General features: G+C 45.5%; 1 protein-coding gene across 1 annotated transcript; it reads right to left on the reverse strand.

Annotated features, from left to right (window-relative positions):
* Window positions 1-1089: 1089 nt before the first annotated feature.
* APPBP2 (amyloid beta precursor protein binding protein 2) lies at window positions 1090-19309 on the reverse strand. The gene is made up of 13 exons (XM_056506667.1): window positions 19104-19309; window positions 10515-10603; window positions 9700-9851; window positions 9053-9176; window positions 4924-5092; window positions 4186-4275; window positions 3702-3769; window positions 3520-3625; window positions 3106-3230; window positions 2883-2968; window positions 2402-2592; window positions 1849-2014; window positions 1090-1666 (listed from the first exon to the last, which is right to left on the reverse strand). Exons 1-13 carry the CDS (start codon window positions 19242-19244, stop codon window positions 1413-1415), a joined length of 1761 nt encoding a protein of 586 aa, XP_056362642.1. The 5' UTR covers window positions 19245-19309; the 3' UTR covers window positions 1090-1412.
* Between the last annotated feature and the right edge of the window lie 3257 nt (window positions 19310-22566).

Consider the following 22566-nt stretch of genomic DNA (forward strand, 5'->3'; position numbering starts at 1 on the left):
CAGAGAAACCCCCCAAAGGACAGAACCCACAGAACCCCAGAGCCAGGGCACTGCTGAGGTAACAGCAGCAAGTCAGATCTAGTTCGTGTTACACAGACTTCAAATATCACCCAACATCAGGAATAAAACAAACCCCAAGACAATACCCAAACCCACACAACCACACAGCTCCCAACAGAAGAAGAAGAAGAATTAAGACAAGCTAGTGAAAGAGGCATTCTCAGAGGGTCTGTACAGCTGAGCTCTGCTTCAGAAATTAACATAAGGAATCATTTCTGGTTTGTACTCTTGTTTAATGTAGAAATGAAGCATCACAAAAAAAAAAAAAAAAAAAAAAGAGACCTGTTGTGCTTTTTGGCATTTTCCACTGACCCCTGCAAACTGTACAGTAAGCTGTGTTCTCCAGAAACAGAAAATGACCTGGACTGGAATACAGAACTCTTCACTGGTATAAACAAGGAATGGCCTCTGTTAGCAGAGAGAGCCCACAGGAGAGGAAGGGAGGAGCGGCTGCAGCAGAGTGGAGCGTGGGGAGCTGTGGCACTGCCAGCAATCTCTGCAGAAGCTCACTGGGTACAGACAAACCATCAATTCACTTCCTAGCTCTGGATCTATCACATGGATACCATTTGCACTGATCAGACACCTAAATGAGAGAGTTCTACTGTCAAAGTGAATGCAGGGGCAGAAATATTAAATTAAAGCCACTGGTCCAAAAGCAGTTTCTAGCAGGCTGGTCCACTGTGGTGTCCTGGTCCTGCTCAGGGAGCACAGGTGGTGGCACTGAGGACACTGTGCTTGCTGGTCTATGGGATCTGTACTGGTCCAGTTCAGGGCATCCACAACAGCACAGGTGGCACTCACGAGTGGATGGTGCTCTCCAGAGTGGGGCTTTGCCACTTCTCTTGGTAAGGCAGCAGCCAAGGCCAGCACATCCTCCCTTTGCTGGCCATTTACCATGAGCTTTGCTACACTGGTACAGCAGCAAGACCTTTCTCCTACAGCTCCTCAGAGTAGAGCTTTTGTTCTCTCTGTGAATCAGCAGAAAGCTCTCGATGAAACCTTCCATCCGTAATAAGAATGCAACTCTTTTGAACTCAAACAGTTTTATTTAATGTTTTCTTGCAGACTTTCTGCAAAGTAGCTTCTTTTGAAAGAAGAGAGAAAGAAGGGGTTTTTTTTTTTTTTTGGGAATACCAAGTTAAAAATGTGAGCCGAACTAAACATGCCATACACATGCTGAGAGGAATTTAACACACATTCATCCGTATGGGCACTCTTCAGCAGACTGGACCAGTGTTTCAATGCAAATTCCAGCCCCCAGAGAACTACATGGTTTAGAGATTTCACAGTATGACTTTTCCCCCTGTAACCTGGGGGAAAAAACCTTAACTGGTTAATTGACCAAGTTCTTAGCTGCTCTGTCCATCGAGGTTCTGAGACATCAGAAAAGACTGGACCACTTCTTCCGTGGACTGGGGGCTGGTGCTGACGTCCTCCAGCGCATCCGTCACCGAGAACTGCCGGTCCCGCAAGCGGTTCCAGTTGGCCAGAATGTTGTGGTACTCAAACACCTTCTCATAATTGCCAATGGAATTGTACAGTTTAATGAGACCTCTGTAATCGTATTCAAGTCCACTGTATCCTTCACCAAAAAGCTTCTTTCCTAAAGAAATCCAAGAGAAAAAAGCAAATTGAGAACTGGCTGCATCTGAGTTCTCAGGTTATTTTTACCAACAAAATTTGCCTACATTATCCAGTTATGCTCTAGCCACAGCATGTTGGCTAGAGACTTACAGCCAAATTATTTTCTAAAAGCTTTAACTGAAGCCTCCTGCAGTCACTCACCAATTGCTATGGATCTCAGATAAAGCTTTTCAGCATTTTCATACTGGTTCATGTCATAGTTGTAGAGGGAGGCGAGATGGCCCACGGAGAGGGCAACTTCATAATCCTCCTGCCCTAGGAGCTGCTCCTTGATCTGGATTGCCTTGATGTGCATTTCCTCTGCTTCCTGTCAGGGCCAGATTCACACAGGTCAGTCAGATACCACTCACCACCCCAGAAAAAGAGGGAAAGTCAGTTTAAAGAAACTTAACTATGTAGCAGCTCAGTAGCATTTTGTAACAGGCAAAAAGTAACAAAGCCAAACATAAATCAAGTTCTCCAAATCCTTTAGTTAAGTATCAGCAGATTACAGCACCAAGCTGTCCCCCTCTGAGGGCATCCCCCATCTCCAGGGATTATTTTTGCACAAAGCTTTTGGGATGAATGACAAATCACAAGTTTTCCAAGCACAGAACAACCAACTGAACTCAAGGATTGAGGACATTGAAACCCCTCATTTGTAGTGACAGATTTCAGCTGCCTTGCAGATTTTAGGTCAGGAGTGAATTCTTACCTTGAACTTCCTCATGGACTGATACAGTCTGCCCAGGTTGCCGTAGTGTTTGGCTGTCTGCACGTTGAACTCCCCAAAGGCTTTTTTAGCCAACTGGAGTGAGGAGAGGTGCAGGTCATGAGCCTCCTGCAGCAGCCTCTGCTCTGTCTCCTTGTTGTGACAGTCTATGGCAATCTCCTCCAGGATAAGTGCTGGGGGCAGGAGACAGAACTGTTACTGTGCCCACAGCCAGGCACCCCAGACACGTGGGGACACAGCTCACCAGGCTCTCTGTCTGCCACAAACTCCCACACTGCTGTGTCCAGCTCCCAACACTTCTTATCTTCTGTAATTTCATACCCCCACTCCCACTCATCTGGCTAAGTTTTATCTTTTTGTATTTTACAAGTGTAAACACTTCCATTGAAAAAGACAACTCAAGCTACATTGCCTGGGAGGGACCAGATGAACACATCCAAATAATGCACACAAAAGGAAGTACCTTTAACCCTCTTTGAAGAGGCCAAAAGGAGATGGTCTTCTGGGAGAATGTGAGTGATAATGCCAATAGCACGTTCAGCATGGAATCTGTGAGAGTAGAAATAAAAAATTCAGGATATGTTTATGTACACCAGCAGTTGACTGATAAAAAAATTAGGACTATTAATGCAATTAACATTTTTCTTCATTTACAGCACTAACTGTGTGCTGTGTGTTGTACTCACAGTGCATTGTCAAATTTCCCAGAGCTGTACTGGTGAACATATGAGGAATAAGCCAAGTCTTCATGAGCTGTAGCTACGTGGATGTTTTTACCTCCAAATACTGACTGCCGGATATCCAGCGCTGTCTGCAAGGGTTCCAAAAACACAATTTCATCAGCTAATACAGGAAAAAACCCCAAATTCACCTCCATGATCAATCTACTTGTTCTGAAAAATCTCTACATATTTGAGACACTAATATAAAAAGACATGAGTCAGAGGAAGACAAAGACAGGAAAACCTCATCGCTGGTGGTGTTTGGGTTTTTTTTAAACATGATGAGTGCAGTAATTAAATCAACTATTCTCTATCTCCATGAATTAACTACAACATCTGAGAGATGAAAAACAAAGGGAAACAAGTCCTGCTGCCTACCTGATAGATGGCAACAGATTGGCAGATATTGTCTACGTTGAGCAAGTAAAATCCGTAGTCTAGTAGCGTGTCAGAGTACTTGGGGTGCTTGGCTCCAAAATGTTCCCTGCACAAACACACTCCCATTACAACTGGGCCAAGCTGAGTATGATTTCAGAAGGTTTTTCTGGAATGGCCCTTACCTGGCAAGGTACACAGCGTGCTTTATGAGCTGCTCAGCCTTCTTGAACTCCCGCTTCACCACACAGGCCTGGCAGGGAAGGGAAGCACGTGAGCACCCCAGACACTGCCACACTTACTGTTGTATTTGATTTCAAAATATCACTGTGGTTATTAAAGGACTCTTTGGTTATTTAACAGAACGAGCACAGCATTACTAAATTTATTTTATGCTTCCTGACTGGGTGGACTGTGCTGTACCCAGACCAGATCCAAGAGGGATCAGAGCCCTTCCAGGGAAGGGGAACATTGTCACAATGGTCACTCCTGCAGCTCTAACTCAGTTTCAGAAAGACACAAACAGAAACAAAACCCCCCACCCATTGAGACAAACACAAACAACAACCCTTAGGGTCCCCTGAGGAGAATTCTGGAGGTAAGAGCATCTCCTCAGCCGTTCTTGGCAGCAGTTTAGTACCCAAAGCAAGGGGGGCATTTTAGATTCACCTTGGATGCTTGTCGTAGCACATCCACCACTACTTTTACAGGCAGCCCAACTGTGATTTCCTTCATGGCTTCTATGCACCACTTATAGGCCTGTGGGAAAGAAAGGCACCAACACAATGAAGCTGGAACTCCACAACATTGTAACATTAATAAAAAAGTATTACCTGCCCCTGAAAAGCTGGTCATTTACATTCCAAAATTTAAAATATACAGCTTGATTGCTTATGTGTAATGAATTGCCCAGTTATGTCTTAAGACAGACTTAAAAGCCACTTCTAAAGTTAATAGTCAATATGTGAGTATTCCATATTAATTAAGGTTAATAATATTACAATGACTTTTACAGACAGAACAGGTATTTTATAATCCTTAAGCAATCCTCACAATTCCCACTGTGCAGGACAACACTCTGTCAGTGAACTTGGGGGTTAAAGGAAAACCAGTTTATGGAGTAGTTACACTTCACACGGAGTTTTACAAACCAGGTGCAAAGACTCTGTTCTGCTATTAATTTTCAATTATTAAAATAAACTTTTACAATATTTCATTTACAGGTGGCCAACACACAGGCAAGCTTGCACGTCATGCTGGTTCAAGTGCTGTGAAGAGACTACACAGAACAGCACATGGAAGCAGCAGCAGATCAATGAACTCCTGCTCTGGCAGGGCCCAGGGGAGCAGGAGCAGGACTGAGGAGGCACATGCAGGAGGTGCCAGGGCAGCCCCAGCCCCACTCACCTCGTCGTAGTGGCTCTTGGCAAAGAGCAGGGCACAGAGCTCCCCGTAGAGCGCTGCCTTGTTGGCCTGCTGCCCGTGCTTGGCCAGCTTCTCCATGTAGGACTGGGCCAGCTTGAAGGTCTCCTCTCCCAGGTGGTACTTGCAGTTCCCGTTCCGAACGTGCAGCAACCTGGGGGGATGCAGAGAGAGCTGCTGAGGGAGCTGCAGAAGCCTCTGCCTGCAGCAGCACCAGGAGCTCCTGGGGGACACTCAGGGTGGAGCTGCCCTGCCTGGGCTCACTCACAGCTCAGCACAGGGCAGGAATTTTTCCTATTGACACAGTTTTGCATTGAACCATCTTGGTGTGGTGCTTCTGTGTGTTATTTTCCATAAAGTCCATTCTTCCCAGTGCTGATGCAGTTCTTCTCCCAAAGCCCTGCCCTACACAGTCTGAAATCCCTTCCCCTCCTTCCCAAAGGGTGGAGCCTCAAACAGCCACAGTCAGTACAACACAGCTCATTTTCCTGCATCCCTATGCTTTCCCCACAAACCCCCAGTAGCTCCAAGGGGGCATTTTTGTACTGTGGGGCCTGGGGGAGGTCTTCACATAAGATTTAGTCCCATCCATTCCACATGAGGCCCAGCTCCCCCAGGACAGACCATTTTATTTACCACAGCTCAAACACTCCCTGCTCTTCCCTCTCCTACCCCTGCTCCCTTCCCATCTGCAGGATCAACACCCAGACACAGCCAGTAACATTCAGCACTGGTGAAACCTACTCCTGGTTCCTCCAGAGAGGTAACACTTCCAGCTTGTGGCACTTATTATAAATAAAAGTAAAGAATCTGTGCATTAGTGCAGGCTGATGCTCACTGGCTTTAATGAGGTGCATTTGCAATGGGTGTGTTTTGATATTCCAAGCCCCAAGGGCAGAGCTGGATTCCCAGCCAGGGCAGCTGCTCCTGCTGCATGGCAAGCACCTGCCAGGGAGCAGACATGGAATTTTGGTGAATTAACCTCCACTGTCCCTGCTGGAAATGTGTCATTAGACAGTGAGTAACAAACTGAGAACACCAGGCAAGGCTTGGGAAATCAGGGCAACAGCACAGGGAAAGAACTGCACAGAGGGAAGGGAAGCAGAATGTGAAGCTGCATTGCAAAGAGGCTCAAACTCTGACTATGTGGGTTAATGTACAGGAACAGCATTTTAGTCCTGAGATGATACTTTAGGGTAAAACTTCCAATCAATTGTTAAGGGGGGAGGAGTGAACAGTGAAGTTTTTGCTCAGTTTCTTTTCTAAACCTTTGCACTTGCTCCAAGTAGAGATTTAAGCTACTGCAGTCATTCCCCTCAGCTCATCCCAAAACCTCAGCCTGTCCAACGCTGTCCCTGTTTCACACCCAAATGCATCACCAAACTCAAACAGTAACAAGAAAGGAAATAAAGTTCCCATTTTCCTAAGCAGTGAAGTTCAGCACATGACACATGAGCATTTGCTGCACAAAGAGAACATCACAAGAAAAGCCCTTCAAAACCCTGCAAAACTACAAAAACTCCAACTCTCCAGTGGGAAACAGCACCATGGCTCAACAACAGACAGCAAAAAGCAACACCCACATTTCTCCTTAAATAAAGCCTCAGAACCAAACACAATGTACAAGTGCATTGTGTGCCTGGTCACAGGAACATTCCAGCAACAAGAGACGGGAATTATAAAGAAATGAGAGAAGAATTAAATAAACAGTTTTTCTAAAGAAAAAAAACAATTTTGCCAACACCATTCAGTTGGGAGCTGCTCTGCAACATCAAAACCACAGAGCCCAAATCCCATGTAATGGAATAAGCCAGTGGGGATAGCACTGCAATTTAGATAAGCTCCTGGGAAAGATCATATCCAGTGTCTGGATGCTTCAGTGATAGCGTCTAGAAACAAAGAAATCTCCCCAAAAACCAAGCTAAACCTAAGCCAATCCTCTAGGATAAGCAGAGTTTATGTGATCCAGTTCTGAGTAACAAAAAATCCTTTATTAATCCACAGGAATCTTAGGAGATAAAGCCAAGAGGAAGAGAAAAGGCCTCGGGACATTTATGCTAATGGCTCTGAAGCTCCTTTGATGTCTGCAATAACAGCTTTTGGGGACTAACCTCCCCCAGCAACTCAGCCTCTCAGAGCCAACACAGCTTAGGAAGTCTGAAACCACCAGAAGAAAACAACCCAAGAATCAGCCAAATGTGCAACAATGAAGTGGGAGAACCACGTACTTGTGTGATGCATTTGTACCTTATTGTTCAACACAGAATAATGAGAGAAGGCAAACCAAAAGGAGCACCACACTCCCAGGAAAGCAGGGAAGCTCAGGGAAACCTCACACCACAGAATTTACTACTGCCAGGACAAGGAAATACCAAGTTGTGCTTAACTAACACAAAACTTCACACTTTTTAAACTGTTTCATTAATACTGCAATGCATTTATTCAGCTCCCAGAGATTTTGACTTGTTAGCTTTAGAGCAAGAGCTGCCACTTTAAAAATGTGTGGTACTTTCAAAAGCTGGGCTTGAATTTTGTTTCTTGAAAATCCCCCCAGCTCCAGTGCAAGAGCCTCCTGCAGTGAGGATCAGGTGGTAGCAACACAAAGTTTATTCTCAAGCTGAAAGGCAGTAAACTGAGTATAACAACTGCACTCTGCCACACAAAGGTGTTGGGATTTTACAGATTTAGCCCTTCTCAAAGTGTCTGACATTCTTTCAGGTTGATACAACTCCAACCATGCAGAGTTTGGGAGATGCCAGAACATTTCCCATTCCCCTGCTGCCCAGAGGGTGATGTCCCAGCAGAGCTCCAGGGTAACAATGGATGTCTCTACCAAATAGAGCCAACACCCAGGTCAGAAGGGCTCATTCTAACACAGGATGCTTTCTTCTAGCACAGAATGAAAATCTCATTTCCACACTATTGCCCAGCAGAGACAGTCCCCTTTTTTACCCTCCCTTTCTTTCCCCTCTTTTCATTTCTATTTGGAGAAGGTGACAGAGTTATTTTTAAGCAACTTCTCCAGCTTGCCAAAGAGCCTGATACAACGAGAAAACTTTTTTTAGATTAATTAGAAGGCAAAGGACCAAGGCTCTACATCCATCAGGAATAGGAAGCAGGATCTGTGTGCCCAGCTCCTGGCAGCATTTCTGGAATGGCAGCCAGCAGAAGCAGGCAGAGCAGTGTTGCCATGGCCCTGGGGCTGGCACAGGACAGCAGCAGCTCTTGGCAAAGCCTCTTCACTCTTCATGTTTGCCCAGCCAGAAACAAGATGCAGGGCTTTTTTTGGAGCAGCTTTCCAAACAAGTTTTGCTCTATATTCAGATAAATACAGCACATGCTTTGTTCTTTGTTATAGCAGCTAAAAAAATAAAAAACTCTGCCCAGCAGCCTCCAGGTGCCCATGGGCACAGCTGGAATGTGCAAAACCAGGTTGGTCATGGTGAGAGCAACAAAACCCAGCCAGCTCCTGCCTGCAGTTCATCACACCTCAACACACAGGGGGAAGAGCACAGAGACCTCTGTCAATGAAATGTGAACCCCTGCAGGCCCTGAGGAAAGCAAGGCAGCTTCAACACTCTAACAGCAAAAAAAATCTTTTCCAAATGTTTTCAGTTGTGGCTGGAGGTGCCCACAAGAATTGTACATCCAGATTTTACCCAGGCCCAGAGCTAAGCACTCAGCATGGAGCAAGTTCTCTTGCTGGATCTGGAAACAGGAAAAGTAAGTCTTGCCTTTATTTCTGCTCAACTGTATCTCTATTGTTTGCATCTGGATTTGCCAAATTCTTTGTAGTAAAAAGAACTTCAGCAATGTCCAACACAGAACATTCCTTCACATGCAAAAATCCTTGGGAAAACAAGAACTGCTGGACCACTCTTACCATCCAGCAGTGTTACCCAGGAGAGATTACACAGGACAGCAAAACACTGGGTTTTTTAATCCATTGTAATGTGCTGCCAACTTAGAAGCTGAAAATCCAGGGATTAGTGTAAAACAAGCACCTCCTGATCTTCAGCTCTAGCCAGGGAAGTGTTTGGGTGCAGCAGAACACTAAAGGAGCATCTGGAGCTGGATGGCTCCAAGGTTTCCCAGGAATTCAAGGTGAGCTCACCTCACACAACACTCCACAGCACGGAACCAGTGGAGGATCTCATCGTGGAGGGTGCACAGCTGAAGGCAGGAAAGGAAAACCTTCTCAGCATCACTGTACCAGCCTGCATCTGACAGGAACCCCCCTGCAAAAACCAGCAGCAAACAGCAATTTGAAGAACAAAACACATTTCCAAGAGAAAAAGGGTTTGCTCAGGTCTTGCAAGACAATCACTTATTTCAGAGACCTGCATCTACAGACAGAAATCCTGTCAAGGTCAAACCCTCCTGACCTGGAAGGATGAAATGTAAGAGGAGAACTCTCCTACAGCTGAAGGAATAACAATACTTTGGTTTTCAGTATTACAGAGTTCCCCCACAGATTTCTGTAAAAAAAAAAAAAAAAAAAAAAAATCCCAAAAAACTAACCTACACTAAAATAATGAGATTTCCTCATCACATCTGCAAACCAATTTTAAACTATTTGAACTAAACATATACATTCTTAGATACTAAAATCCAATATATTTCTTTAAGACACTGAGTAGCTTTCTAAAAATTCCATTCCAAAACACACAGCTCTTTAAAAGGCCTAATCTTACACAGGAAAAAATGTTAGATAAACTGAAGCTTGCAAGAGAAAGCAAGGAGCCCATGAGCAGCAGTTACCTAACACAAAGCCAATCTGGATTGCTTTTTCTTTCACAGCAGCATCTGACTCTGCAATGTAGGAGCACCGTCTGCTGAAGGAATAGGCCAGGACAGAAGCAACCTTGACTCCATGGTCCATCAGAGCCTGGAAACAGTGATGGAGCAGATGTCTGCAACAAGGAGAAGCAGAACTTGGTTACACAAGAAGGTCTGAAAGCAGTCAGTTGGCTCTCATGAATTCCACGGGCAGAAATGAAGCCTCAGCTCCCCCAAACCCAAAGCAGATGAGCCCAAGCCCTGCTGTGAGGTGCAGCTGATGGATCCCACACAAAGCCAGGGCACACAAAGTTCTTTGCAGGGACACCCCTCACTGCAAGGCAAGCACAGGCTGCCCACACAGGATTACAGCTGGGAGCCAGCATTCCCAGCTCAGCAGGGAGGAGCCCCCAGAGCCCCCTCCCCCAGCACGGCAGACAAACGAGCAGTGATGGCTCCATTAACATCACACACTGTTGGCTGAACACTCCAGACTCATCCCGGTCACAAAGAATCTGATCTAAAACAGTCAAGTTCTGTAACACCACAAATTGGAATATCTGACAGGAAAACTCTCCAAACTGGGGCAATCCCACCAGCTTCCCTCAGGATTTGCTAAATCAGCAGGGAATGGGTGCTGTGACTGACACTCCCAGGGATTCTGGGCACCGACCTCTCTGTTGAGCAACTGGGGGGATTTGCATCATTTGTTTTCCGTGTTTATGCCTTTTTTTAACATCTCTTCCCAGACAGATTAAGAGTTGATATGAGAATTATTGATCTATTAAGATACTCACCTTTTATCTAAAGCTCGTAGCACCTTTGCAAAAACTTCTAGCTCACAGAATTCACTACCCAGCTGGCACAAGCGGCCCTGTTGGTAAAGCTGAAAAACAACAGGTCAATTAATCTTTAAAAAAATTAAGTTTTCCTGGGAAATTCAGTTTACTAGCAGAGATAACTTATGATTAAATCTAGACTCTAAAGCATGGAAATTCAGCAGGCTAAAGAGCTCCTGTATCAGATTTCACCTCACGAGCACAATTTCAGTGTTAAAAATTGAGCTATGAGTGGTCCATAGGTGGTTTCAAGGTTGTTTTTTTTTAATCTGTGGATGTATTACCATGTGTTTATGCCCTCCTGCACCACCAAAACACTGCTACATGAAACCTACAAATGCAAGACAAAACCCAGAAATGACTGAAGTCAGCAAAAACTACAATTGGCAGTTTTGACACCAAATGCTTTCAGAAGACATTTAAATAACACAACCTAGGATGCAGCAATGCAAATATATCAGATATAAATAACCCAAAGGCACAAGTTGTGCAAGGGGTCTCTCACCAGCACCACAGGCAGGCCCCAGCCCTGTCCCCATTGACACCTGAGCTTCCACAGGTGATTCCCCCACCATGAAATGGGAAAACTGCAGTCTGCTCATGCATTTATTAAAAGCACTGCTTGTTTTATGCCCACAGTGATTTGTGCCTGCAGATAAGCAAATTTATCAGCTGAGTTACTCACAATAAACTACAGACAGCTGTGCATGCAGTGCATGGTTAAATTCTGCCACATCAGGCTATAAATGCTATGGATTTACACAGGTACAAAGGGACTGTGTGAATAAATGTCAGAGACATCCATTCATCCGTTGTGAACTCTTAACTCCCATTATCTTAAAGGCCCTGACCCACAGATGAGCACAGGAGGGAACATGACCTAAGGAAGCAGCACTGCACACCTGCCACAGCACCAGCAGCGCTCAAATGAAAACATTCTTATTCCTCCCAGTTTTAATAATGCCTTCAAATGCTTCCACTGATAAGCATCTGGTGCCTGCTTCACCTTTTTCTCCCCAAACACTGGGAGCTGATGAATTAATATTCCAAACACAACATGTAAGAACATCTCCAGCCAGAAATTTAGTTCTAGTCAACTCTTATAAAAGCACACGACACTGGCTCTAGAGCACAGCAAATTTGTTATTTTAACAACATGACCTACAAAAAACACTTCAAAAATACTTTGACCTAATAATGTCAATTGCCAGAAATGAATGTTTTTCTTTTCACTATCTATTTTGCTGGGGAAACATAAAAAAAAAAAAAAGTATTTTGAAAAACAGAGCAAGTTAGCATGCAAAGTTAGTGCTGAGATAAAGCAGCGTGTCCCTGCACTTCAAAGGGATCAGAGCTCCTGCTGGAGCTGGATTCTCTCTGGCACTGAAGGAACAGCCAGGCTGCTGTATTTAAAAGCTACAGTCATGGTTAAATGTTCTCATTCCTTCAGCACAGCTGTCTCATAGTGAATGCTCTATAAAAGCTAAAATGTATTTTCTGCAGTAAAAAAAAAATTGCCTGGTATTCCATGTCCAAAGTGAAGGTGGGCTTCCATCAATAATTGATGAGATTGTTTCTGGAGGAGACTCAGACACATCCCCAAAGCATTGTAGCAGGATTTAAGGCAACCAAAATTACTATCACATTTTACAATGCTCAAGTACACTATCACTCCCTCCCATCACCTTGCAAAATCCCAGAGATTCCTGGTTTATCAAAAATTAACCAGAGTAAGACTTTTAAAAATTTATATATTTATGAGGTTACATAAACACTTTTTGCAAGGAGAGAATCCCTCTTACATGAGATTCTAGATCTGCCAAGGAATAAATGGCCTGGTGGACAGGGGGGAGGGGGAAGGTCCCACAGGACCCTCAGATTTGGAACACCAATAATTTTGGGCACATGTCAAGTTTGGCTCAGGCCCCAAAGTCCAAGCTGCAATTTTTCACTGCTCTAACTTGAAATACAACATCTTTGGGATTTTTACTACCCCTGTAACCCCTTCCCTCGACATACTGGCAAACATTTTGAGGAATTAACTCAGCTGGAAGCCTCTTGGAACTGTTGTGGCTGTTACAGCAACATTTTCAAAGGAAATTTGACATGGAAATAGTGAGTATACGTCAAACTGTGAAGTAATTCCAGGAGATCCACTAACACTCATTGAGAAGCAGTTGGGAGCACTGAAGAAATGCTTCTCTTGTTAAAGCTCCAGAGAGACAGAATTCCTGACCACAGCCTTGCTACATAACACAAAACAAAACATTGATTCAATAAAAACATGCCCTGACATGAACACAGAGCTTTGGACTTCTAGAGAACCACTCTGTTCTGAAGAGAGAAATGTCCTTTAGACACCAGCTTAGCCTATTTGGAACTCAACAGGGATTTCTTTTTCTTTAACTATGGAAAAATGACTCGAAGCCTGCAAGATGACTCCCAACTCCATCAGCTCACACACAAGTTCTGGCACTGAGGCCAGGGATAAATTTAATATACAGGTGGATTATTACATACATGCACAACTGTGAGAAACCCACCATGACTGAGATCTTAGGATCTAAGGCTGAACGTTGAACTGTATGTCCAGGTGGGTGTGTTACAAAAGCTCCACATTGTGATATTTCCCATTAAAGATATTAATGGCATTAACTCTTAATTTTATTATTATATCATAATTCTATTAAAGTTCTTGTCTTTCTCTAGGTGGATTAAGCTTTAAAAAAAGCAACCAAAAAACAACCCAGCTTTCTCTAAACATAATAAAAATATTTTTTAAATCATTTTTTAAAGCAGATGGGGGTTAATTCCAGCCAGCTGTACAAGGATCCTCTAGAAGAGGAACTGAAGAAGATGCAACTTGAAAAATATGTTCCTGTTGCTCCAGTTTGGAAAAGGATTGAAAAACATGGATATTTCAGTAAGAATCACAGAGGAAATCCAAGAAGCTCCTCAGCATGTTTTGTAATGCCTAATAATGTAATCTGGAGTATCAGGCCAGACTGAGGAAGGGCAGTGTACCAAACGAACAGCAGAATTTGGGAAAAAAGCTGGGCTGAAACCACCATCTTATCTTCCTTCCCCACTCAACAAGGAAGGAAAAAGTTTTCCTGAGTCAACAGTTCACTGAATCAATCTGTTGACAAATGACTCATTACTGAAAATAATCAGTTGAAATTTAGGTACATTCCATGCTTTTAAATCAATTTCAAAATCATTTACAAACCCTCTGGACTGCTACTGGAAAATGGTTCAGGTATACAAGAAATAAAATTCCAGCTCTCCTTGGAAAGCACACCACCAGCTACCAGGCTGGTCTGTGCAAACCTCAATCAAATAAATAAGCAAGGAAAAAAAACTAATGTTACTGAACTAGTGTGAATTCAGAGACAACTTTTAGAGCCCAGTGCTTGCACACCCCAAAGTCCCCTCCTGCTCTGCTCTCTGGGCCAGAGCAGCAGAGTTTGTGTTCCACAGAGTGCAGCACAAGGGATACAAAGTCTGAGCCTCACACATAATTCTCCTCAGGAACTGGAAAACCCAGCCTGCTTGGAGCTCAATCAGCCCAGAGGAAATGAAGTGGAAATAGGAATTATTGTTCAGCAGGAGCTCAACACCTCTGTTCATGATGTGACCTCATTATCTCAATTATGATGATTTCTGGTGTCTCAGACTCAACAAGGATACTGAAAATGCAGGGAAGCTGGGAGATATCAGGATGGGGAAACATAATGCATAGCTATAGGTTAAAAAGAAGAAAAAAAAAGCAAGCAGTCTGAGCAGTACAAGTTAGAAGACAAGAAGTTTCAAACCAGTAGAAACACAACAAGAAAAGACAGTTCAGTGCACATCTAAATTTAGACTACAGAAATAAGGCATGTGTTAATAATAATAACTGGCAAAAACTCATGAGGTAATGATTCCCCTTCACTGAAGCTTTAATTGGAAGAGGTGCTGGAAGGATCTGATTTGAGGCCAGCAGCACTGAGTGCACATTCTGCTCCTGCCAGGTGACAGAGGTTGCACATGAGTGTGAAACCATCACTGCTTCCCCCACACAGCTCATTTCTGAGCCCAAGCACAGCAGAAGGAGGGAGCTCAGTGTCTGAGCTCACCCTGGGGACACTGCAGAAGCCCCTCAGGGGGTCTGGGGTGCTCAGCCTCCCTCACTCTGTGCTGGTGACCTTGGCTGTACTACCCAGGCAGGGAAGCTCAGAACTGAAGCAGCAGCACAGCCACACCTCATTTCAGGGGGAGCTCATCCTCCTCACCCCATCAAACCCCCAAGAGACCAAAGCCTTGGGACAAGCTTGTTGCAGTGTAATGGACAGAAATTATTCCTCTAATGATTCCCAGCAGTAAACTCAACCTTTGCTGCAATGCAGAGATTGGACATCCTGCTGCTTGCTGTCAACAGTCAGCAAATTCCTGCTTGTTCATTTTCTTTGGTTCAAAGAATACCTAAACGTGACAGAAACCAAATTAATGCCATCTCCAACTGCTCCTGTGGTTAATGATCTCACCAGAAAATGTTCCAAGAACAAATTATTTTCAAGAAAAATCAATTGGAAGAAAAGAGAACCACACAATCCAGAAAAGACATTCCAAAAGGAAGATGAACATGGGATGAAACTCCTTGTTACCCAATACAAGTCCAGGATGAGGCTGGCACTGTGGAACTGCAACAAACACCTGGGACAGAGAGCACCAAAGCACCTTGAGAACTAAAGCCATGAGATCATCATGCAAAGCAGAGTGTAAAGCAGAGGCATAAGAAGGAAGAACTGAAATCTGTACTAGACACTACCTAGAGAGCTCAAAACTTGACTTCTGCCAACAAACTTAATTCTTTACAGGAACATCCTCCCTCAAAACTCATCCTTACCCCAACAAATTACAGAATATAAGAAGCTGACTTTTTTCAGGTTTTGGGTTTTTTTTTTTTTTTTTTTTTGTAGGTTGGGTTGTTTTGTTTTGCATTTGTTTGGTTTTATGTTTTTTCTTTTGGGACTTGCAGTTTATTCCAGCTGTCACTACTTTTTAATATATAATTTTGGCACTTTGCTCATATGCTGAATCTCAGTTAAATGAGATCCAGCATATTTCTCTCTTTGGCTTCTAAAACCTACACACCCTCTTATCCTCCCCCCAAAAAAAACAAGCAAGAGAACCTAACTAGTTTAACTAGGAAAAAACCCAACCAGGATATACACAAACCTGGCAAACACCCAAAGGAAACAAAGTATGATAAATGTGCACATTTTTATTTTTTCCCCCCAGAGGCAGGTGTTACTTCTAACAATACTAGTTATTAAGCTCCTCAAAATACAGCTGTGATTAATAAGACATTAAAATATTTTGTAGTTCAAATGTAGGCTTGGAAATTTCCAGGATATCCTCACAAGCATCCTGCTCTGCCTCTTATTTTTCTAATGGTTGCAAGGAAAAGTCAAACAGTGAAAAAAAAATATGCAGTGATACCCTGCTGAAACAGAGCAGGGTTGTTGTTTTACCACAATCATGATTATTTGATAGTGACTTGTTCTGAGCTTTAGTCACTGTTTGAGAATGCTCCAGGAAGATAAATATGCTCAGTATGAGGAACCTGCCTGTTCCTGTCACCTTGCAGCAGGACCCACTCCTTATCACAGGCACAAGAACATCCTGCAGCTATCCCAGACCCATTCCCCACTCAGGTGCAGAAGGCACATCCCAGAAGTTAACAATTCTGGGAGATGTAGAGGAAAAACAAGCTGCATTTGTTAAAGAGTAGGAAATAAAGGCAGCTGGGTTAGAGGGTGCCCTGGGGAACACCACCAAGACACTGCTGGCATTTTCTTCCCCTGAAATAGCAGCACATTGACTCCCTGCTGCTGCTCTCACCTCCAGCTTCTGAATCCACCTGGACACGTTGGGAAACCTGGGCAAGTCTGGCAGACATTAAGTTCCACTGTTCACACCAACAAATATAAAAACACTTTTGTACGGCCATAGACAATTCACAACCATAGACCAAAATAAAACCTGACTGGTACTATCTTTACTTTTTGCAAAAAGCAGTGGCAGTTTCTCAATGACTAATACCTAGATAAAAAACTGTTACTTACTTACAAGTTATATGTGAAAGATTGGAAATATATTTTATTCCTTTCAATCACCACAGAATGAAAGCAATACAAGATACTAAAAAATAACTCCCACCCTCCAACACAGCAGCAACAAACATCATGTAGTCAAACAAATATTTAGAGGTCTTCTAGCCTCCAGAGACTGGTAATAACTTTGGGAACCCTACTTGTATTTTAAGGAACTCACCAGTCAGAACATATGGAATATGGCTCACCATGATGAACTGGGATTTAATACCCACCTGATAGTCAAAATAACCACCAGAACCAAAACAGCAAAGCAAGCACCCCACACACAGTGAGAGGGATGCTGTCCCCAGCCTAAGCTCACTCAGCTACCCCTGAATGATACTTTTGATGCTGCTGTCATCCAAATAGAGTCTCAAGAACCAGTTACCATGTGTTCTAGAGATGCACAGAGGATGGTTTGGGAGGGAAGGGACCTTAAAGCACTTCCAATCCCAGACCAGGTCACTCCAGGCCCCGTCCAAGCTGGCTGTCCTACACAGAAAAGATGACACTGAGGACATGGAAGCCCAGCCTACCCTCACAAACACAGAACACTCACAGCAGGAATGGCCCAGCTTGGTTTATTCTGTATCAGGACACCCCAGAGATGTGGGCTGGTAAGAGGATTATCAGCACACCTTACACTTATTCACAGTTGTGAAACACAGAAAATACAGGAAAAGCGAAGGGGAATGGCTTTAAGCTGACAGAGAACAGGTTCAGATTAGAGATTAGAAAAAGATATCCAAGGTGGGTGAGGCCCTGGCACAGAGCAGCTGTGGCTGCCCCTGGATCCCTGGCAGTGGCCAAGGCCAGGCTGGGCAGGGCTGGGAGCAGCCTGGGACAGTGGGAGGTGTCCCTGCCACAGCAGGGGTGGGATGAGATGAGCAGAAAGGTCCCTTCCAACCCAAAGCAGTCTGTGAGTCCATGTAATCACTGTCATCAACAGCTGTACTGCCCATACAACACAAACACTGTTTTGGGGACAGGCACTTATCCCCTTTATCATCATCTGCCCAGCAAGATGACAAATCCAGGTACTCAAGCAGAAGAAATATGCTCGAGAGTCTCCTCAGAAATCAGATGTGCTGCTGGATCTTCTTCAGCATGGAAAACTCCACGTGAACCTGATTCAAAGCAACCACTCAAGAGTGCTAATAAAAGCATGAAAAGTCAGTGATCCATTAAGCTCACCTACAGATCAGTTTTTAAACAGCTGGCAATAATATCCTTGGATATTTCTATCATCAGAAGGAGGTTTTGTTTCATGTTTTTAAAAGCTACAGAGCACCAGCCTCTCACCTGAATGAACATGAGAACAGGCAATGCCAAGGAAGTTTATTTGTCAATGATTGATTAACAGCTGAAAGTAAACCCCAAAATGTTCTTCCACATTGTGATTTTCATATCTTCAGGCTTTAGCTGATGTGTCAATCACATCATTACCTGCAAGCATGCTCACATGTCATAAAAATGGGTTTCCATCCTTCTCAGCACCTAAGGCAGACATGAAATAACCAGGACACAGAAAATGCTCATGCCTGTCTCAATGCTAGAGAGGCAATTTCCCTGTCTCCAGTGAATGCTACTACTCTCCATGTATGTGATGGGTCATTACCTCTGGTTCATAAAGATTAGTCTAAAGAATCATTTCATTTGAAAACTCCTAAATTTTTAGAAATTTGCTGGCAGAGGAAAGGAGAGTTAGTCTTCATCTTAGGTTTTTGGGAGTTTTTATAGACATTGTTTCTCCCTTGACAAATGCTCATTTCCAGCTGTTCCTGCACATGAATGAAAGGCCTGTTTAGTGGACAATAAGAAATTAATGGAGCATCCCAGTGCACCTTTTACACCAAATCTGTATATTCCAGGGGCAGCTGAACGAGAAACAGCCCTTTCACCAAGGAATAATTTAATGCTAATAAACTACAGCATTAAACAACTGTCAGTTCTTTCCATCTGCTTCCTACCAGATCATTTATACCAGACCACGGCAAACTGCTCCCTCAAACACAGACATCACCGTGTACAATACATTATTACAAAAAGAAAAAAAAAAAAACGGGAAGAGGAAAAAGCATCGTCCAGCACAGCCAGCTTGGCCTCATCCTGCCCAATGGGGAGGAGCACTTTCCCCCCGCGACCCCCAAGGCCGGGCCCGTCCCCGCGTCCCCCCGGGGGCTCCAGCCCCTCACGGCGGCCCCAGGGCGGCTCCTGGGAGCAGCCGCAAGGCCCCGGCACGGCCCGAGCCCGGAGCCGCCGCTGCTGCGGCCCCGCAGGCCCCGAGCCGCCCTTGGGGCCGTGCCCAGCAGCGCCGAGACCCCGCGGCCAGGCCAGGCCCGGGCCGCTTCTCCTTCCACGTCCCGCAGGCCCGGCCGGGCCCGGCCCCGCTCGGCCGCCGCCGTACCTTGTAGTACACGTCGAACTGGATGTTCTCGGGCAGCGAGCGGATGTCGCGGCGCCGCGCCCGCCCGTAGCTGTCCACGACGGCCGAGATGGCCGTGTTGTAGAGCGTCTCGGGCACCCACTCCAGCTCCACCGCCGCCATCTTGGCTGTGCGGAGCCGCCTTCCCCTCCCTCCCTCCGCCCCGCCTCACGGGGCTCCCGCCGCTCTGCCCGCTCCGCCTCGCGCCCGGGGCTACCGCGGCTCCCGCAGCCCAGCCCGGCTCGCTCCGCCTTCGGGGCTCCCGCAGCCGAGCCCGGCTCATACACCGCGGGTCTTCCGCAGCCCTGCCCGCCTCACGGGGCTCCTGCAGCCCAGCTCGCCTTACGCCCTGCAGCTCTCGTCCCCCTGCCTGCTCCCTCTCACGGGGCTCCCGCAGCCCAGCCCGCCTCATACACCGCTGGTCTCCCGCAGCCCTGCCCGCCTCACGCCCCGCGGGGCTCCCGCAGCCCTGCCCGCCTCGTACACCGCTGGTCTCCCGCGGCCCAGCCCGCCTCACATTCCGGGGATCCCGCAGCCCTGCCCGCCTCATACACCGCTGGTCTCCCGCAGCCCAGCCCGCTCACATTCCGGGGATCCCGCAGCCCTGCCCGCCTCATACACCGCTGGTCTCCCGCAGCCCAGCCCGCCTCATACACCGCTGGTCTCCCGCAGCCCTGCCCGCCTCACGCCCCGCGGGGCTCCCGCAGCCCTGCCCGCCTCACGCCCCGCGGGGCTCCCGCAGCCCTGCCCGCCTCACATTCCGGGGATCCCGCAGCCCTGCCCGCCTCATACACCGCTGGTCTCTCGCAGCCCTGCCCGCCTCATACACCGCTGGTCTCCCGCAGCCCAGCCCGCCTCATACACCGCTGGTCTCCCGCAGCCCAGCCCGCCTCATACACCGCTGGTCTCCCGCAGCCCTGCCCGCCTCATACACCGCTGGTCTCTCGCAGCCCTGCCCGCCTCATACACCGCTGGTCTCCCGCAGCCCTGCCCGCCTCATACACCGCTGGTCTCCCGCAGCCCTGCCCGCTCCGCCTCACGGGGCTCCCGCAGCCCGGCCCGCCTCATGCCCCGCATCTCTTCCCCCAGCCCGCTCTCTCTCACTCCCCACGGCTCTCTTCCCCCTGCCCGCCCTCTCTCCATCGCGCCCCGGAGCTCTCGGCTCCCCACCTGCTCCCCTCAGGCCCTGCGGCTCCTGGGGTCCCGCAGTAACAGGACATTGTGAGGGAAGCATAGGGGGGTGGGGGTTTTATGGAGGCTCTGGAGCAGCTCTCTGATGAGGGGAAACTGCGGCAGCCGGGCCTGGTTAGACTGGAGAAGAGCGAGAGGGGATCTCTTTAAGGCACAATAAACCTCTCACAGGTGCCAGAGGATGGTGCCAGACTCTCCCCGGTGATGACCAGCGACAGGACGAGGAGCAATGGCCGTGAACTGAAACACGAGAAGTTCCACTCCAGCATGAGGAAGAGCTTTTCGTGAGGGAGGTAAAGCCCTGGGCAGCTGCCCGGGGAGGGAATGGAATTTCCCTCTCAGGAGTCATCCCAAACCCACCTGGACCCATTCCTGCTCCAGGTGGCCCTGCCTTGGACCGGATGGGCTTTAAAGTTCCTTCCAAACCTGTGGATTCTATAAATAATTCTATAAATCCCTGCAGGCAGCCATAGGGAGTGTGGTGGGATTGATCACCATGGCCTCACAGCCCACACCAGCCCCAGGGGCTTTATCTTTATCTTTTGGGGCTGAGCACCAAAAATCACCCTCACACCCTGAGCCCCACCCAGCCCAAACTCCTCACAGAACAGAAATATCATTTACAGCTCACCTGTGCTAACACCCAGCTAATATTGGGCTTTCCATGACCTCCAGGGGTGTTGGCAGCTCATGTGAGCACTGTTTGGGCACCCAGAGTTTGCTGTGGCAGGACATAATAATCATAAATATCAAAGAAGTTTTGTTATTGTATGAAATTTCTGTTGCTGGTGTTTTCTTAGACTGCTACTGTTCTTTTTTATTTTAATAATTATAGGAGGCACAGCTCCTGCTGTTTTGCTTTGGGCACGTTATTTCTAAAACCCAAGTTGTTGCTATTCTTCCTGTTTTTGTGAGAGGACATTTTTCTCGTTATTCTTTGTCCTTTACTTGCAGAAAGAAATGATATGGAGTGGGAAGAGAGGAATGTGACAAAAACAGACCATGCAAGATTGTTTTGTCTTTTTTTTTTTTTTTTTTTTTTTTTTTTTTTTTTTTTCCTATTGGTGTTTTCAGATTTTTCTTTTATTTTCTGAAGTATTTTTATTTCACTTGAGGGAATGCAGCTGATTCCTGTTGGCAATTAACCCATAGAGGCTATTTAGCTCAGTTACTTTCAGAGGCCTGGTTTGGGGAGATTGGAGGTCTGTTGAGGAAGGAAAAAGTATTGATAATATATCAAAAAGGGTATTTTTTAAACTTAAAATGCTTTTTATTTTTCTTTAAAATTAAGTATCTAGTAAGTTTTCTTTAAAAATGGTGAAGGTAAATATACTTTTCAAGCATTATGGCAATGGACTTTATCTTCTTGATAAATTACTATGTTTTGTAAAATGAGCCAGGCTGCACTTTTTACTGCCTGGCAATTTTTTGTAGACAAAACTAGAGTGTACCCATTCAGAAGAAGAAATTAATATATCAGTGAAGGAAGAATGTTGTATAAAACCTTTCTGAAGCATGTTATGTATTCAGTCTGTAACTTATTTTGGTGGAGCCTGAAAAATAATTTTCATGGTAAAAGCAATTTAATCTCTAGGTAGGATAGGATTTAAACATACAGGAATTTGTTTTTTTATTAATGCTGCATGGTTTGATATATGTATATATTGAACAATTTGGTGCTCTTTTATCATAAATAAGTATTTTGTTGTTAAAGGTGTTACACAGAGTTGTTGGAGCCCTCAATCACTGTGTTGAGATAGTAAGCATCAAAATAATTTATTTAGCAGCAAAGCTGACTTACAGCACGCTATTTTATTGAATAATTAATTATTTCTTATTTATAATGTTCATTTAATTCCTTTTTTTTCCCCTTAAACTATATTGGGAGCTTATTACCAAAACAACTCCATTCAATAATGTGCTTTTCACATCCGTGAATTATTTTAATGCAATCACTCATTAATCATTGCAGATGTTGGAAATCCTTCTGACTCCAGTGCTTGTTGGCACAGCTTCTGATGGAAATTCTTATCTTTGTTGGTATCTTTCTCTTTCCTCTTGTCTTTTTTTTTTTTTTTTTTTTTTTTTTTTTTAATGTGGAGAAATATTTTAAGGACTTTTACACGCGCTGCCAGTGCCTGAAAGCAGAATGGGGATGGATTTTGTTTGGGGAAAAGCCTTCAGTGGGTCTGGCTGCTGCAATCTGAGCTTTTGAAGATGCAGCTGGGTATCTGAGCCCCTCACATGCACAGGG

Source organism: Oenanthe melanoleuca, chromosome 19, assembly GCF_029582105.1.
Source record: "Oenanthe melanoleuca isolate GR-GAL-2019-014 chromosome 19, OMel1.0, whole genome shotgun sequence".
In the NCBI taxonomy this organism is placed as follows: Eukaryota; Metazoa; Chordata; class Aves; order Passeriformes; family Muscicapidae; genus Oenanthe; species Oenanthe melanoleuca.